This window comes from Arachis ipaensis, chromosome B08, assembly GCF_000816755.2.
Source record: "Arachis ipaensis cultivar K30076 chromosome B08, Araip1.1, whole genome shotgun sequence".
Classification (NCBI taxonomy): domain Eukaryota; kingdom Viridiplantae; phylum Streptophyta; class Magnoliopsida; order Fabales; family Fabaceae; genus Arachis; species Arachis ipaensis.
In genome coordinates, this window is record NC_029792.2 from 117,503,557 (window position 1) to 117,518,474 (window position 14,918).

The following is a 14,918-nucleotide window of genomic DNA, read 5'->3' on the forward strand; positions in this document are numbered from 1 at the left end:
CCCCCCCCCCCACCCCCACCCCCCCACCCCCGTTTTCTCTCTTTTTGTTTTTTTGTTTGTCCTCTATTTAAACTTCCTTAGCAGGTTCCTTATCCTCCTAACCCTTTCCTGATCATCTTCTCTTCATATGAATATCTTCTTTATCTGAAAATATTATGCACTTTGTTCTTAACCATATTGGATAGGAAACACCGACTATATACCTAAGATGCTCCTCATGTTCTATGTTTCAGATAATACCAAGTTATACATACAGATAAATGTGTAATCAGCTTAATAATTTAGGTTATAAAAGGGCCTCCTCTTGCATATGATGTAAAACAGTTATATTATAGTCAAAGTTACAGTAGCTACAACGATACCTTAACGAAATCACCAGCCTGAATCATAAAATCCTTAATAACTCTATGAAATTGACTACCCTTGTAGCCGACAGGTAGTCCTGCTTTCCTGGCAAATGAATAAGCTAAAGTGTTAGTCACCTCATCAACAGAAAACGAAACAATATTTCATTCTGATCAAGTAGCTATTTGAAAATTTAGCTTTCACTTTGCAATTGATTCAGAGCTCAATTAACTCATGTGCAAGAAAAGTGGAAAAGAAAACTCATACAAACAACATATAAGCTAGCTACCTTTAAAATCCCAACTGGCATCTAAATAAACTTTCAATTGAAAATACGTAAGTGTTGTCTTGTATTAGATTTCTACATTTTCTTTTCCCTGTTTCTAGATATTAAATATTATTGGATATTATAACTTTCCATCATCACTTGCACCCCCAAATGCAGCACAGAATCGATGGAACAGGGACAGTTGCAATTAACCAATTTGAAGCATCTACAACACAGCAATCAGAGAAAAAGGGGGTTGGCAGAAGCAATGAGATCGACTTGCAGCATATGCAATTGCATGGAGCAAGCAGCAATTGTAGTTGCAAGGAGGCAAAGAAATTCAGATTTTAGTTGCACCAATGGGATGGGTTAGTTTCAAATTCCATATTCAAATCACACATTTCAGCCACAAGATTGTAGTGGAGTGATTTTTGGTTGAGTTGTTTCATGCTGGGATCTGCATATTTTCTGATTTTATGCTGCTCATCCTAGACCAGACAGTGACAAGGGATCAGTATGATCATACTATCTAGCTGCTTATATGTCCTAAGATACCATCCAAGATGTTTTGCAAGGTGATCAGGATCACTAACCAGCCTTACAAACTTGCAGAATTGTGCTTCGCAAGTAGAATCACAATTTTGACAACCATATCCCATATCGGAAACAAAAGTCCGAATAAGTTTTATGGTCTAAATGATCAAGTTATCATCCCAGAGTCAACACTAGCATAGAATGATCATCATCTTCAATTTATCATCGTGCCAATTGCAAAAGAATAACTGCTGATACCATAGAATGCATTAACTAAACATCAAAATACCAATAACTATCAACAGAGTTTGAAAGCAGAAAATGGCAAGAACAGATTGAAAACTCAAAAATTAAAATGATTAAGCTTATATTGCCACTCAGTAGTATAAATGATAATGGTGCCGATGAGAATGGATCAGATGGAAAAGATCATTTCACTACCTGTACTCCCCAGTGCAGAACTGCCTGCAAAATAGTAAAAGTCAAATCCCTCAAATAGAAGGAGAAATAAAATTAATTATGAAACCACATAAAGCGACATCAATTAACATACTGAATCCACTACCAAGAATCATTTACCAATAGCATCAAGTTTAAACATACAAAGATGATCAAGACTGTAGAAACTAAGGAAATACTTCCGCCAGAAAAGAGTAACTTCATATAGGTTAATAAGTTCTTTTCGGTTTCAAAAGAACGATCATGAATAATTCTATTTTATATTATATATCTGGGTTCTCTAGTTCCTAGAAGGTCATACCAACTCAACTACTATATATTAACTTCCTCATTGATTCTCATCATTACTGTTATTACCATTGTCATTTTGCTCTCAACTAAAGGATACAAAGGAATCTTTTTAAAAAACAAAATAAAAAAAAATTGCAGAGGAAACTTGAAGAATCCCGTAGTACTTTTAGGTTAGACTCCAAAGCAACAGTACAACATTTCAGAATTATAAACTTCCCAAGCATCTTACTCCTATTCCTATATTTCAATTTCAAAACCAGACAAATAGATAAAGAAATAAATAAATAAGTGAAGCGAAAAGTGGAAAGAACCTGAAATTCTCAGCGGTTTTGGGGGTAATATCAGCGAAAAGCTCCATCTTGATCCTGCCAGCAGGTATGTTACCGATGGTGACATCGAAAAAAACGATGGGGTTCTTAGGGTTGGAAGGGCGCACGTGCCACTCCACGCCTGCGTTGTTGCTGTTGCCTCCTCCAACTGAAGAACCCATTTCGAACCTCGCACGAGTGAAGCACACAGCACACTTAGTTGAGCTGCTGCTGCTTGTGTTCTTGCTTGGGTGTACTTTATACGTGGAAGTGTAATACTTGCTTCTAGTTAGTTTTCTTTTTTTGTATCTGGCGGTATTTTTAGCCCATTAGATCAACCCTCAACTACACGTCTAAGCATTTTTGGTATTTTAGTCTAATTAAGTAGACTCAAATTTAACAAAAATTATTTTCATTCTACTAGGGTGTACACATGCATATTTCAATAATGCTTCTTCGTTTTCGCATTCTTTCTTTCTTTCTTTTTTGCTTTTCACCTTATTCGCTTTCCTCCTCCTTCTTCTTCTTCGGGTCTTCTTCTTTGCATTTTCTTTCAATCATCATTCTTTTATTGTTGCTGTTGTTGCTGCATTTTTTTCCTTCTTTTAAGTGAGGTTCATTTGGATCAAGAAATGAATTCGATGTGCTTTTGTTGATAATTGAGTCTTTTGGACTATTTGTTCAAAATTGAACTAATTTCGGTTCATTTGTGAATTAATTGAGATTTACTTGATGCTGCTAATAAGTATTGACCAAATTTTTTATTTGTTAAGTAATTTCGGTTCATTTCTTAGTTTAATTGATGTTCATTCGGATCTAGAAATAAATTGTATGTGTTTTTGTTGATGATTGAGTCTTTTTTACTGCTTATTCAAAACTGAACTAATTTCAGTTCATTTGCGTGTTAATTGAAGTTCAGTTGATGCTACTGTTACGTTTTGACTAAGTTTTTTATTTCTTAAGTAATTTTGGTTCATTTATTAGTTTATTTGAGGTTCATTTGGATCCAAAAATAAATTTGATGTGTTTTTGTTGATGATTGAGTCTTTTTGAAGTTTGTTCAAAACTGAACTAATTGAATGGAATGGAGTGGAATCTAATACCATTGAATAAAGTAATAATGAATAATTTCATTCTTCTTTGTTAAAAAATTTGGTCAATACATATCAACAGCAGGTTAGCAGTAAATGAACCTTAATTAGCATATAAATGAACCGAAATTAGTTCAGATTTGAACAAACAGTTAAAGAGGCTTAGTCATTAACAAAAATATATCGAATTTATTTTTGGATCCAAATAAACCTCAATTAAACTAAAAAATGAACCGCAATTACTTAAAGAATAAAAAATTTGGTCAATACTTATTAGTTGCATCAAGTGAAATTATTTAATGATAGCATCAGAGAAAATCAGAGCTAAGAAATATGTTAGCAAAATGTTAGTGTTATTGGTGATGCATAAAATGACACAAGTAGCACTATAACAAATTCTATAGGTTAGTTACAACAAAAATAGGACAAAAACACCAAGTGCACCTCAATTCAAAAGAAAGACACCAAAAGACAAACCAAATACATCGTAATTATGTTTTGATTACATCATATAATGTGTGTTCAAAAAGACATGCAACTCAATCAAACATGCATAAAATGACACCAAAAGCACTACAACAAAATTCTATGGGTAGTTAAAACAAATTCATGAACAAAATTCCTGAAAAATAGACAGAAACTGATGTAAATCATTCAAATATGTAAAAAATAACATCAGAAGTACAAGAACAATATTCTGTTTTCTAATTACAGCAAAAAGAAGACAAGCGCACCAAATATACCTCAATTCACATAAAATACACCAAAATTTATTTCTGATTACTACAGACAAACTCAGTTCAGAACATGAAAACGCTCAAACATGCACAAAAATACATTCAAATCCTTCAAACACATGTAAATATAGGTAAAACTATACAAGAAATACTATGTAACATCCTTACACCGACCTAACACAATTATCACCAAATGAACAGTAATGAGAACAGTAATATGTACTTTAACGCAAGAACACAAAATGAATCTCTAAATAAACAGAAATATCACTATCTAGTGTTTCGCGATCGAAATGAGAAACAGAAAAGTGAGAAAACTGGACGATTAGTGAACAGTACCTTCAATAATCCCTTTTCATCTTTTTTTGTGTTTGTTGGTGAAGATTTCGAACTTAACTTCCAGATTTCCTTCAATTTTCGCACTATTAAACAGTTGTGTGAGCGCGTGCTCACACACACTCTAATCTAAGGTTAGTTTTTGTTGGATTTGGACCAACTTAGTTAGACTCGATTACCAAAAAAATTTATATGTGTAGCAGGATTGTTATTCAAAATGGGCTTCAAGATCCAAATTTTTCTATAGCGGTCTCTTAGATAGAGCCCCAAGCACTATAGTGGTCTCTGCGTCATTTTTAGCGCTAAGTCAGATGTTGGAGGGCTGAAGTAGCCATTTTTGCCACACTGGACAGTCCCAACGGTCAGGTGACGTGGATTCATTCCAATTTGAACCTAATTTGGTCTCTTCCCCATTTTATAACTCCCAAATGTGCAGAGCGTGCTTTTCATCTTCTTGTTTATCTCTTTTTTTTCTTCTTTTCCATCTCATTTTTTCTACATAGTGAATGTATAGTTCCAATTGAATAACATTGTTTAGTTAAATCAATTTGAAACTATTAGACAAAAAAGTGAAAAAACTAGACGAGTGAACAGTACCTTCAATAATCTTTTTTCTTTTCTTTCTGTGTTTATTGGTGAAGATTTCGAACTTAACTTTCAAATTTTGTTTAGTTTTCGCGATGATTTTGAGCTATTTTTGAGAGATTTTAAACATCATTTGAATTTTGAGAGTTGCAATTTTGATCGAGGAAGAAGAACCGTTTTTCATAATAACGTTCGCGCTATTGAATAGTTGCATGAGCGCTTGTTTACACGCACTCTAATCTAAGGTTGGTTTTTGTTGGGTTTGAGCCAACTTTATTGGACTTGGTTACCAATAAAACTTCTATGTATAGCAGGACTGTTATTCAAAATGGTCATTGAGATTCAAATTTTTCTATAGCGGTCTCTTAGATAGAGCCTTGGGTACTATAGTGGTCCCTGCGTCATTTTTAGCGTTAAGTCAATTGTTGAAGTGCTGATGTAGCCATTTTTGCCACGCTAAACAGTCCCAACCGCTAGGTGACGTAAATTCATTATAATTTGGACCCAATTTGATCTCTTTCCCATTTTATAACCCTAATCCCAAATGTGCAGAGTACATTTTTCATCTTTTTCATTTTTTTTTTCTTCTTCTCCATCTCTTTTTATTTACATAGCAAATGTATAGTTCTAATTAAATAACATTTTTCCGTTAAATCAATTCGAAACTACTAGAGACATCCTTAATAGAAGTGAACAACATTTTCAATGCATCTCATAGCATTGCAGCATTGCAGCATTGCAACCAAACGATATGAAGAACTAAACGATAGCTCATGTTCACAAATAAATCAATTCGGAAGCCAGGAATTGAAATAAATAAAATAAAATAAAGCGAGTCCAATTTGAAAGCTCAACTCACAAATTGAAGTAAGCCCAACGCAACATGCAACAGAAGTAGATGGTAGTCACCAAAAAAACAGAAGTAGATGGAAAAAATATTCCAATAGAGACAAATGAAGGGGAACATACAAATAAATCGGAAACAAATAGTGAGTTAGTGATTGGCAGCTAGGGGTTTATGAAGCAGCTTAAAAGAGCAACTAGTACAAGGGTGAGTACCTGAACTAAAGAGATGGAGAATAAGAAAAAAAAAAAAAAGAAACGAAGGAGATGAAACACATGCCTAGTGATGAGTCCGTGTTTGATGATATATTTTGACTTAATTTGGATGGATTCTAGCACATGAACTTACACTTAAGCACCAAAATAGCATACTTTTGTGTTTTGCCCCTAAATTAAACCTAAATGTGAAAATATGCAATTTTGTGCTTGAAATGAGCAATTTAATTCCACTTTTATTCCATTTGATGCCATGACATACTTGCTGAGTGATTTCAGGCCTTGGCGGCAAGAATGAATAGCCAAAAGTGGAAGAAAGCATGTACAAGAGAGAAAACATAAAGAAAACAATGAAAAGCACACACAACGAAGTGTGCGTGCGCACGAACACCTGTGCGTACGCACAGGTCAACATTCAGCCAAGTGTGCGACGCGTCCGCACAGGTCCCTGCATGTGATTTTATTAATGAAACGCGTGCTGTGCGTTTTCTGAGGCCTTTTGGCCCATTTTAGAAGGCTTGGATGCTGATTTTGGAGTGCTATATAAGGGGAATTCAACACATATGAATGAGAGGCTTCCATTAGGTTAGATTAGGTATAGAATGCATTAGGAGTAGGAGTAGGAGTAGAGTAGAAAATGCTCTCTTAGGGTTTTAATTAGGGTTTATCAATCTCAATTGTAGCATTTTATAGAAGCTTTGATCTTTGATTTTGCTCATCTTTATTGTAAGTACTCTCAATTTCCTCTTTAATTATAGCACATTTACTTTCATTTGCCTTGATTCAAGTTACTTGTTTATAATTGCAATTTTGGTACCTTGGAATTTTGATAGATGAATTTAATGTTTTATGCTTTCTTTATGCTTGATTGGATGTTTATTGTTGATTTTGTGCATAGTTGGTTATTGCTTCTCATTTCTCTTGCAATTTTTTATGTTTTATTTTTATGCACACAAGGTGTTTGTGAAAATGCCAATTATGAATTTTGAGTAGATCTTCCCACCTTGGCTTGTGGTTTGAGTTCCTAGGATACTAGAGTCATAATGTCCGACATTTAGGCTGCGTTTGTTTCTGAGAACAGGACAGGACAAGACACTGAGAACAGGATAGGACAAGACACTGATGGACAGAGACACAAAATTTTGTGTTCTTATATTCTGTTTGGTGATAAACTAGAACAAATTATGAAAATCCAATTTATTCTCATTTTTTTTCATTCAAAAAATTTGAGATGAAAAATATAATAATAAAAAATATAATTAGAAAAAAATAACAAGAATAATGAAAGAAAAAATGAAAAATAAGTTGTGTCCCTTGTTAGTGTCTCCGTGTTCTTCCTGTCAGGATGGACACAAAATACACTAATTTTGTGTCTCTGGACACATTATTTCTGTCCATGTCTTCTCTGTCAAATACGATTTTGTGTCTTTGTGTCCCTGTCCCAGTGTCCTGTCTCTGTAAACAAACGCAGCCTTAGTGGTAATTCTTGGGTAGTTAGTTGACTCTTGTTTCCATTAACGCTAGCCTTTTATCAACTAGTTTGGTAAGCTGGTTAGGACTTATGGATTAAGGTCAATTATACTTGCTTGACTTACTCCTCGATGGTTGGGGTTGACTAGACGAGATTGACTCATCATAATTACCATAGTTGTGGTTATGGCGATGATAGGATTCCTTGGATCTTCATTCCCAAGCCAAGCCCCTTTTATTGCATTTATAGCATTTTCACTAGTTTTGATCTTATTCCTTGTTGCTTGCATTACTTTTAATTTTGATCATTTCTTGGTTATTTAATTTCTTAGTTCTTTTAATATTTAGTTCTTTGATTACAAAACCCCTTTTGTCCCCCTAACAACCGAAAGAGCAACACTTCAATTGCGTCCTAGGGAGAACGACTCGAGGTTGAAAGACTCTCGGTTTATTTGTTTTGATTTGAATTTAACATTTGATTTGGGAATTAATTGTTGGTCTAGACTATACTTTCAACGACGGAATTCTATTTTGTGAAAATTTAGATCAACGATAAATTCTCTTTATCACCTAACCGTCGGGACTATCTAGCGTGGCAAAATATAGCCACATCAGCATTCCAACAACTGACTCAGCACTAGAAATTATTTAGGGGCCATTATGGTGTCCAGAGCTCTATATGAGGGACCATTATAGGGAAATTTAGATCTTGAGGATCATTTTGAATAATTGCATAAATTTCGGGACTATTGTAAAAATTTATTCCAATAATTCCGAATCTATGTAGTGCTTGAAGAGCTTTCATCACTAGCCATGTTTGGAGCGTACACAAATCTGCAAACAACATGAGCTTCTTGGTATAGCTTCATCTTCTTTTAAGAACTAGGACTGCTAACTTTAAGGTAGCATTTGGTGGAGAGATAGAGACGGAAAGACTGACTGAGAGACAGAGACTAAGAGACAGAGATTGAAATAAATCTCATTATTCTGTTTGCTATAAAGTAGAAGACAGAAATTGAAATAAGAATGAAACTCTAATTTAATTTGTACAAAAGGTAAAATTAAAATTAATTAATTGAAATGAAGATATTTTAGATATAAAATGTTATTAAAATTTCAATCTCCATCTCTAAAAATTTTAGTCCCATGTATCTCTACTTTTTAGAGGTACTGAAATATTGAAATTTTAGAGACAGAGATAGAAATTTTAGTACCAACCTCTGAACTAACAAACATGATATTGAATTTCAGTCTCTCAGTCTCTGTCTTAGTATCTCAAAACAAACACTAAATATGTCATTTTTGTGAGGGTGGAGGACTAACTTGTCTAACTACTATTTTGCACCTCCAGCTTGGCATCTAACGGACAAATCATCATTCTAAGAATCTCGTCAATGGCTTCCGGTTGTTATTTGAGAGACAAAGTAACAAAGATATTAAACTTATTTGTACCGACATAAAAGATCAAAGACTTATTTTTTTATTTAAATTACTATCACCCGGTGAATGGAGAATAAAAATGCAATAATCACATGTATGATAAAGATAATTATGATTGTGATGAATGATGAGATTTATTTGATATGCCTTCCTGCTTTGGATGCTTCTTTCTTCTGTTTCTTGCCTTGTGTGTTATTTTTCATTTGAAGTCTTTGTGATTATGTAACTTCTCATTTCTTAGAATTAAACATTTCTTAACCATCAAAAAGAAAGAGAAAGAAAAATACAAGGGTAGTATCAAATGATTAGAGATAGTTCAGCTGAAAAGCAACAAGCCTTCATAGAACAAAAATAAATAAAAAGCAATAACGTATATTACTTGAGTATAAATAAAAAGCAATAATGTATATTACTTATTATTCTCTGCATTTCTGACATCAAATCTTAGGGTTTGTCAACCAAATTATTTTGCAAAATACTTTTCATAGAGAGCTTGGGAGATGGCAAGAGAATTTCCGTTGGCCTTTACTGGGTAGAGCTCATTGCCTTCTTGCCACTTGTTTGACTGCAAAATCCATTGTTTTCGCCACTCAATCAACTTGAACTTCTCATTCCTCCTCAAGCTTTCAGACAAATAGCTGAAATAGGTTGAAGCTCGTGGGAGATAGTAGCTTTCAAAGAGACCACTCCAAAATTTGTTAGCTGATCAAGAAGCATGGTAAAACAGAAAACTTCAACACAATTGCTATTGTATAGCAAAATTTGATATGAAATAGGCATATCAAAGTTAAATAAGACACCAAAAAAGATAAAAAAAAATCAAAGTTTATTAACGTATTTTACCATAATCATGGAGCTTGCTCTGTGTAGTTTCATTCGTATCATACCACATGGTCACTTGTGTCCTAGCATTCCATTCATACTGGCCATATAAAGGTAAAAATGGCATTAAATCATCTAATTATGGTGTATTTGTAGGTTCCATTGACGTGTGACTCGCCTGAATGTTTTCAAATTTCTGGGAATTTTACCTTGGAAAAACATTTGAATATGACATTTCTAATATAAAATCTCTAAGAATGTAAAAACATTTTGCGAACCACATGACAGGTTTCATATCAATTTCATCCCACTGGCCCAAGGATACAATTATCACATAACCGTATAAACGATGAATTATAAAGGCATATGATATATTATAAATTTGTTTCAACGGCCAAAGATACCATTACTGTAAAACAATAAACTATATGCAGAGAAGAAAAGAAAGATGAGTTATACATGCATAAAACACTATGAAGCACGGACACTTCGTTGAGTTGTCGTGTCCGCGTGTCGGACACAATTTGGACACGACACTCACCGACACTCGTCCGACACGCGTGTCTGCTGTGTCCGACCGTGTCTTAATAAAAAATTCTTCTCCCGACACACCTAGACACACCTAAATACCATCACGTGTCAGCGTGTCCTGTTTTATTCTTAACATATATTTTTAAAATAAATTTAGATATAGTATATATTATTATTTATTAAAACAAAAAAATATTTTAAATACTTGATATAATTAAAATAAGACATTAAAAATAATTAAAAATTTTAATTTATATTTTAATATCAATAAAATATCAAAATATCATTACGATTTATCTAAAAAATACTTTATATTTTATATGAATGCGTGTCCCCGTGTCATGTAAGATTTTAAAATTCGCGTGTCGACGTGTCCCGTGTCGTGTCGTGTCCCGTGTCCATGTCAGTGTCTATGCATCATAGATAAAACATATTAAAAATATGGATTTAGCTATAAGAGTATAATAATAAAAATTTTCTAAATTTTTTATGTATCCAACGTATTGAAAATGTGAAAAACTATTTTTCAATAACTTTTACCCTAAAAATATATACCACTTATTAGTTGCCATAAATAATTAATCATATTACAAGTAATATTAATTCTGTTAATATGCATATGTTTGTTAGCAGCAGCAATATCGGATCACAGATCATGCTGTGAGCAATATATATATATATATAGTTAACTAGTTACCTGCTTCTTCTCACTTGGATTACTTGCAAGTTTCTTAGCACTCTCAAGCCATGTTCCAAGAAGAAAGTTGTCATCGGATGCCAGCAATATTTCAATATCCTTAATCAATTGAAGGAACTTATTGCTATGAAAGTGCAAGGCATCAATATCCTTCTTCTGAAAAGAAGTAACCGCCTTGATGTATTCTTCATTTGCCAACTTCGACAATACCTGACGTGTTAAGTCAACCAGGTCATACCTGTCAAAAAGAAAATGGCACTTTTGATTAACAATTTTTTCCCCCTAATCAATTCGGTACACTGTCCATTTGCTATTATCTAACATGTCCGTATAAGGATCGACTTGGAAGAGCACCATTGGGCTAACCCAAAACCAAGTGAAAGAACAATTTAAGAAGAATAGTATGCTCTATGGAAATGGAAAGTGAGTGATACAGGAAAAAAATTTTGGATATACCAAACTCAACAGGTTACCTATATGTGAGACTTCCAGCAAGATCCTTTCCACCAGCAACGAATAGTTGCAATGCCTTGATTACATCATTGGGACGATACCACAAATGTGCCTGTGGCATATCGGAGTTTGTTTCCTGGGACAAGTATCTTCTATTTCCAGGTGGCAAGAAGTAAATTTTCTTCTGATCGTTCGCCACACTGGATCCAAAATTTGTTGATGGGTCCCAATCAGGAAACATTACAATAAAATCATGGTTATGGTCCTGCGGTGATTGGTAATTCACAAAGTTTTCCAAATCAGTACCCAGGTTTCAACAATTATATCAACAATAGATCTTGCAAAGCAACTAGACCAAAATTTACTAATAATCAGCCGAAATCATATATGATCAAGGACAAGATCATAAAACCAGTAATGAGAGTTAATGAAATGGAGGTAGTCCAATATATAGAGATATAGAAAAAATATAGGTAAAACCATTAACAGAGATTTGAATTCCAATAGTTTAAACATGGACATGATTTTCAAGACACCATGGCATTGTTCAAACCTTGTTGTCACTGTCAATCATTTTAGTGGAATCTCTTCTTCTTTTGCAACATTCAACCAATCAACCCAACTCTTTAGTCAAAATCAACATCATGCTTGATTTATATTACCAGCCAAGTTTCAAGGAGTTGACTTTATATTTTGGTATAGTTAAGCATAAAAGTTTATTAGTGCCAAATTTAAATCTTAGTAAGTTTTTGAGGTTCTGATATTATCCTAATCATGTCTTAAAATACCTTATTGTACACAATCTGTTAAAATAACGTCTCATCTCCCTGTATTTCATGATTTAATTGCTTATTTAGGATGACCAATAATTCTAAATAAGGATAGTGTATTGTCATCATACCTATCAAATGAAAACAATACATACTCCTAGTGTCCAGAGTTCCTGTCCACTCTGTTAAAAGACTAAGTAATAGAGAAAGAAGAGTGACTCTCACTCGGTGTGGTTGTTTAGGTATAAAGATCCCTATTTAAATTGAAAAAAGAAAAGCCACACAGAAACTAGTATGGCGTAAAATATATTATCATAAATATCCAACGAATTCAATGTATCAAAATACATACAGCAATTCCATCGGTACAATTGTAAATTGTGTGATACAGTATCTCCCAGGCCTCCTCAACTTGATGAACTGCTTTACCATATCGCCTATGGGAATAACTCTTGATCCATTCCTGCAAAAAAATAAATAAATAAATAAAATAAAGTACAACCCATTGGATCGAGGTTTTGATGATATCAAAGATTCTAGATACACAACTTTACTATCATATTGTAGTCTGATTCACACCCACAGGAAAATAGGAGGAGGAAAGAAAGGACTGATCATGAAATGCATGAACGTCAGATGTTAACAAAAAGTACTCTCTTCAGAGTACTGAATCATGCATTGAAAATGGAGTTGAAATCTTGGTTTCAGGAATTAAAATTATGCATGTACATGTGCCATCAGAAATTAGAATGTGTAGCTATCATGTCATGGAGGTGCTTGCCAAAGGAATGTGTAGCTGCCCTGTGATTAATATCTCAAGGTTGTAGTACTTTCAACCATTGATTTCTTCGAAGGTAGGTGAAGGTCTCGTTTTAACTTTTAATAAGACTACTAGATAGGAGATACTTCATTTGACCTAGCTTTTCCTAGTCTATACCACTTACCTTCCTTGAATAATTCTCCTATTCAATCCTTTTGTATTGCACAGGGTTCTTCTCCATCTTGGAATCTTCACCTTCTTTGTAACCTTAAGGATAGGAAAGCCACTCAGTTCTTGATGCTCTTAACCTCCTGATGATTTCTCTTTGACTACTATATGCTCTTAGACCTTTTGTGATTTCTTGACTCCTCTGGTAGTTTTAGCTGAATTCCTTCTTTCACTTTTTGGACTATTTGGTTGGAGCGAAATCCATGTATTTTCAAAGCAGATTCTCTAACAAGCATGTTTTATTAGACTCCTAGAATCTATTTGGTGTAAAGTTCATAATATTTTCCAGGAATTTTCCTTCTCAAACTTATCGAGAGATTGGAAAGCAATGTTTTTTAGATTAAATTTTCTTTTGTTAGCTTTGCTTTGGTGTAGGGATAACCCAATTTCTTAGAATCCATTTACTATTTTTCTATACGCAAGGTTGTTTCACTTTCTCTTCTCTTTTCTTCTGAACATGTCATTCAACCATAATGAACTAGGTCATGTATAACGAATCTATCTAGAGCTCAAGGTAGTCTCTAGATGCATTGTTAGCTTTTTACTATTGTGCCACCTCAGCTTAAGTGGCTAATTCACACAACTAGAGCACAATCTTCTATCTTTGCATTATGCTATAGGATTCTCATTGTATTTTTATCTCCTTATAATAACCTATTTTTATATAATGTTAAAAGATTCTTCTTTAACCTTAACTTTTCATATTCTCTTACCCTTTATTTTTATGTAGGTTATTACACTATTGCTTTCAATGTTAATGTTAATTCTTTTAAATAGGTATAAATCTAATTAAAATCTAATTTCTTCTCTTCTCCTTTCATACCCATTCTTATATTTACTATATAAATCAATATTCACTTCACATATTTTCTTTATCTCATCTCACATAATCTCATATCTCTTTCTCTTTCTCCTTCTCCCTCTCCATTCTTACTAATTTTTTGCACAACTGGAATTTGGTTAATGACCATAGATTTTATTTTTATCTTTTTAATTTGCTAAACGTATGTATTAAGTAATTTTGTGATTGTATTCATTAATTTTTCTATTTCTTTGTTTAATTGTATTCATGAGTTATATAGTGTCTTTGTCGCTTATATATCACTTCTTTTTCCTTTCAACAATTTACATTTTTTTAAAATCATTTAGTTGTAATAATATTGTTGAAAATACATGTTGTCATAATTCATTAAAATTAAAATTAGAAAATTAAATCTCGTTTTTAATTATCAAAACATTAATAATATTTACTATATAAATCAATATTCACTTTACACATTTTCTTTATCTCCTCTAACATAATTTCATACTTCTTTCTCTTTCTCCCTCTCCATTCTTGCTAATTTTTTGCACAACTAGAATTTGGTTGATGACCATAGTTTTTTTTTAATTTGCTAAACGTATTGTGTGATTGCATTCATTAATTTTTCTATTTCTTTGTGTAATTGTATTCATGAGTTATATAGTGTCTAAATCGTATATATATCCCTTTTTTTTTTCAACAATTTACATTTTTTAAATATCATTTAGTTGTAATAATATTGTTGAAAACACATGTTGTCATGATTCATGAAAAATAAAATTAGAAAATTGAACGTTCGTTTTTAATTATCAAAACATTAATAATATTCATATTTGTATTTTATCTAATAGTTTCATTATTGTACCATAGTATTTAAATATAACCTAACAAAAGTAACTATTTAAAAAATAAAAATAAAAAATAATTATAGT

General features: G+C 32.9%; 2 protein-coding genes and 2 long non-coding RNA genes across 5 annotated transcripts in view; all 4 read right to left on the bottom strand.

Moving 5' to 3' along the window:
- The window catches only part of LOC107613480 (peptidyl-prolyl cis-trans isomerase CYP22), a 6,515-nt gene extending 3,917 nt beyond the window's left edge, over positions 1-2,598 (bottom strand). For both annotated transcript variants that reach the window (XM_021109811.1, XM_016315493.2), the window contains exons 1-3: positions 2,209-2,598; positions 1,589-1,612; positions 363-450 (exon numbers count right to left, since the gene is read on the bottom strand). In XM_021109811.1, the coding sequence (XP_020965470.1) occupies positions 363-450; positions 1,589-1,612; positions 2,209-2,387 (291 nt within the window). In that variant the 5' untranslated portion in view covers positions 2,388-2,598. The remainder of the gene's footprint in view (positions 1-362; positions 451-1,588; positions 1,613-2,208) is intronic.
- LOC110266052 lies at positions 712-1,582 on the bottom strand. The gene is made up of 2 exons (XR_002352942.1): positions 1,207-1,582; positions 712-1,101 (listed from the first exon to the last, which is right to left on the bottom strand). It is a non-coding gene; the product is annotated as an uncharacterized LOC110266052 (long non-coding RNA).
- LOC110266053 lies at positions 2,009-2,198 on the bottom strand. Its single transcript, XR_002352943.1, has 2 exons — positions 2,094-2,198; positions 2,009-2,060 (listed from the first exon to the last, which is right to left on the bottom strand). It is a non-coding gene; the product is annotated as an uncharacterized LOC110266053 (long non-coding RNA).
- The window catches only part of LOC107613105 (alpha-N-acetylglucosaminidase), a 17,246-nt gene continuing 11,566 nt past the window's right edge, over positions 9,239-14,918 (bottom strand). Inside the window, exons 15-19 of the mRNA XM_016314962.2 lie at positions 12,549-12,659; positions 11,447-11,691; positions 10,974-11,211; positions 9,767-9,845; positions 9,239-9,625 (exon numbers count right to left, since the gene is read on the bottom strand). Coding sequence (XP_016170448.1) covers positions 9,387-9,625; positions 9,767-9,845; positions 10,974-11,211; positions 11,447-11,691; positions 12,549-12,659 — 912 coding nt within the window. The 3' untranslated portion in view covers positions 9,239-9,386. The remainder of the gene's footprint in view (positions 9,626-9,766; positions 9,846-10,973; positions 11,212-11,446; positions 11,692-12,548; positions 12,660-14,918) is intronic.